At 35.7% G+C, this 3,751-nt stretch overlaps 1 protein-coding gene and 1 long non-coding RNA gene across 2 annotated transcripts in view; one reads left to right on the top strand and one right to left on the bottom strand.

Annotated features, from left to right (window-relative positions):
- Positions 1–3,020, top strand: part of LOC106511339 (fish-egg lectin) — an 8,315-nt gene extending 5,295 nt beyond the window's left edge. The window contains exon 5 of the mRNA XM_014000094.1: positions 2,567–3,020. Within this exon, the coding sequence (XP_013855548.1) occupies positions 2,567–2,708 (142 nt within the window). The 3' untranslated portion in view covers positions 2,709–3,020. The remainder of the gene's footprint in view (positions 1–2,566) is intronic.
- Positions 1,235–1,756, bottom strand: LOC106511340 (uncharacterized). Its single transcript, XR_001309519.1, has 2 exons — positions 1,370–1,756; positions 1,235–1,285 (listed from the first exon to the last, which is right to left on the bottom strand). It is a non-coding gene; the product is annotated as an uncharacterized LOC106511340 (long non-coding RNA).
- Positions 3,021–3,751: the final 731 nt, after the last annotated feature.

The raw sequence follows: 3,751 nt of genomic DNA on the forward strand, positions 1-3,751 counted from the left end.
GTTTTAAGGAAGCAATAAAAGATTTATTGAATTGAAAGAGAATTTGTCATTTTGAAATGTATGTTTTGGTAACAATACATAGTACAGCTTGTTATATTTGTAGGTGCGGGCTGTAACATTCTTTCATAGTGTCAAAATGCGAGTTTCTTTGTGTTTATAAAATAGTATACAAAACACATCAGTTACAAAACAGCATTTAAAAAACTAAGATGATGGATTAAAACTGAACTGGTTTGTCCTACAAGGTGGCAGAGTGTATCTCTACCCTGATGGAAGCTCAATGAACTATTTTCAAATGATTTGGATTTGCCAGTRTGGGCCAGACTTTTTTTAAGACATGACTAGTACTAATGGTATATGTACATATGTGTTCTCTTCATTTGCTGATGGTCAGATGTTGGGTGTGTCCTGTGTRTTATTGGTGTACATTTCACCTGTCTAATTTCTATTGGTTTCTCTCTTTACAGTTCCTATATTTCTCTTCTACTTTTTCTTCTTTACTATAGTAAAAAGTCACTGATGATGCAGAAATTAAGAAACTAACATTCAGTTCTGTTTTCTACTGAAGTGTAGTGGCTAAAAAAGAGACATGACTATTAAGGTCTTGGAAGAAAGTTCCACTTTACAGAAACATTCCAAAATCCATCAGCATGTGAATGTGTGTATGAATGGATGAATGACTGAGGTGTAAAGCACTTTGGAGTACGTATGGACTTGATAAAGTGCTAAATAAGTTCAAGCCATTTACCATTTGTCCATAAATCTAATTTCTTTAGCAGCCTTTTTTTTTGGTTCAAAGATGACAGTTGAGCTGTTGCCTATCTCCAGCTAATGAAAGTGGTGGGACAGGTTGTTTGTAGATCTAGTTATTAATAATTTAAGTTTTCGGTAACCCTTAGCAGACAAAACAAAACCGAAACAAAATATATCTACCTCCATGTTTGACTGCTAGAATGCTGTTCTTCAGGTCATACTTAACATTTCTCTTCCTCCATACATGGTATGTAGCATGAAGGATCGCTCGTTCTAACATGATCTCTTGAATGTTGATCTGTAATTTTTAACCATAGTGTTAAACATAACTGACTGTTTTTTCTCCTTTATCTCTTAAGCAGATAAACATCAGCTGTGTCTGACACCAGCCTGTCAGAGATGATAATAACAAAAGTTATCAGGTTTAATAAATCTGTCAAAGTTTGAGCAGCACAGCGACAAAAAGACTCGGAGGCAGAGGTAAAAAGGTAAGTGATTTTATTCACAGGTGGGGCTTTTACAGGAACCAGATCTGGAAGGGAAGAAGTCCTTGGTGAGTATTTGGTCAGGTGAGTAGATGGTGAGTATTTTGCAGAAGAATTGATTTTGTTCTTACGGATATTGGATGGAGGCTCGGCAATGAGGGAGAGGTCCAGGATTTCCAGGGGAGTATTTACAATCCGGTTTTGTAGGTGAGTTGGTTCCAGACAGAAGCAGACAGGCAGTGCAGCATTAGGCCAGGTGAGTGGCTTTCTTTCAGGTTCTTCCAGGATCGCAGGGAGAGGATCGTCCAGGTAAATCTCAGGAGGCATAAAACTCTGAACAAAGAAATTCACAAAGGTTAACTCAGGGAAGTTCAAAACACAGAGGGTCTGAGTAGCTTTAGCAAAGGCAAATGATGCATCAGCAAAGAACTGATCCTCTGATCTACCTCAAGAACGCAGAGCGCTGATTAACCAGATCTGTTGTAGCTGCAGCCACTTGGTAATGCCAGCCAATCAGGAACCAGGTAACAACAAACAGGTNGCGCTACCCTTTTGTTGCTTTTAGCTACTGTTGTGCCACTTTTAACTATAACATTTTGCTATGGTTAGAATCCTGCTTGCATTTGATACTTTTAGCTATTAGCTGCACTTCTGATAATTTTAGTCAAAATGTTTATATGTTTAGCTTTTAGCTACTCTTTTCATTATTTAAGCTACTCTTTTGTTACTTTTAGCATATCTTTTCAGCCTTTAGCTAGCATTTTGTTTATCGTTTAGCTCTCATTATTTATTTACCTATTTCTTAATGCTAAATTATCTTGAACCACTCATCTCAGTTGCCATCTCTTCAGCTCATGATGGTGGTTAAACAACTTTAGCTTGTAAACAGTGGATACTACAATGGCTTCCAAGTACCTCTAGTAGAATCCCGAGTACCACCGGTGGTATTTGTACCACAATTTGAGATCTATGACTCTATAATCAATATGTCTGTCACAGCTCATTGCCCGTTTGTCTACCAAACTTCAACATGTTTTAATGATCCAACAATGTACCATACCTTCAATATTTTTTGAAAGGAAAAATATCAGACAAGTTTAATCTTCTGACTGTCTGAGTCCCTGTAACTCAACAAGTTTGTTCAAATATTGAGTCTAAATTGTTCTGCTGACATTTTGAGAAAAATCTGGTAGTGTGAACCTTTGTTAAAACTAATGTTAAAATCTTATTTCTTTCAGGTTGTCTGTTTTTCTGTTTTAAAGCTTGCAGTTTTGAATGTACTAAAACATTTCATTTATCAAGTGTCCACACCCTCTTTTTCTTTACAGAACTGGCATCTCCAGCTCAGTTCCACAGGGCAGAGCCTGGGAGCAGATCCCCATATGTCTGCCAATCAGCCACGCTACCTACGACCTGGGACGCCTGTGGCTTGTGGCTGACGGCGGTCTTATCTTGCAGTGTGTTTCGTAAAGTGACTGTCCTCACTACAGTCTTTTCTCTTATGGCCCAGATGGCCTAGCGAAATTTTCATTTAATTTGATTAATCAAGGTTTTGCTTTTTCTCATGATTTTAGCAGTAGTCAACAATCATGGTGGTGAAATAAATGACTGTAATAATGATTATGACCTATATCATGCAAAAAGGCACATTGACTTAAAACATTTCTGCCTTGGTTTTATAAAAGATAGAAAAATGCTTTGCTTGATGATTCATTGTGTTCATTAATTAGTAACATGCATGTTACACAGTCCACACATTACATGTATGTTGTGATTGTTTTAAGGAAGCAATAAAAGATTTATTGAATTGAAAGAGAATTAGTCATTTTGTAATGTATGTTTTGGTAACAATGTAATATAATATAATATAATATAATATAATATACAGCTTGTTATATTTGTAGGTACGGGCTGTAACATTCTTTCATAGTGTCAAAATGCGAGTTTCTTTGTGTTTATAAAATAGTATACAAAACACATCAGTTACAAAACAGCACTTAAAAAACTAAGATGATGGATTAAAACTGAACTGGTTTATCCTACAAGGTGTCAGTGTATCTCTACCCTGATTGAAGCTCAGTGAACTATTTTCAAATGATTTGGATTTGCCAGTATGGGCCAGACTTTTCTTCAAGACATGACTACTAATATATGTACATATATGTGTTTGTTTGGTTGCTGGGTGTTTGTTCTCTTCATTTGCTGATGGTCAGATGTCAGGTGTGTTGTCCTGTGTAACATTTTAGTCATTTGCCACATTTAGCTTTTAGKTAGCATTTTGCTACTTTCAGATATTATTTTGCTACCTTTGACATTTTAGCCTTTTGTTATTGTTATAATCAAACTTAGGTATTGTTTAGTTTTATAATTAAATTTAAGTATTATTCACTCTTAAGTTCTATAATCAACATTAGTATTGTTCACTCTTGCATGAAATTTATTCAGCAGTATTTTGTGTTAAGCAGCTGAAGTTTTACACATTTTGATTCACTTATTATATAGACAAACTGTGT

Source organism: Austrofundulus limnaeus, unplaced genomic scaffold (genome assembly GCF_001266775.1).
Source record: "Austrofundulus limnaeus strain Quisiro unplaced genomic scaffold, Austrofundulus_limnaeus-1.0 Scaffold2699, whole genome shotgun sequence".
NCBI lineage: Eukaryota > Metazoa > Chordata > Actinopteri > Cyprinodontiformes > Rivulidae > Austrofundulus > Austrofundulus limnaeus.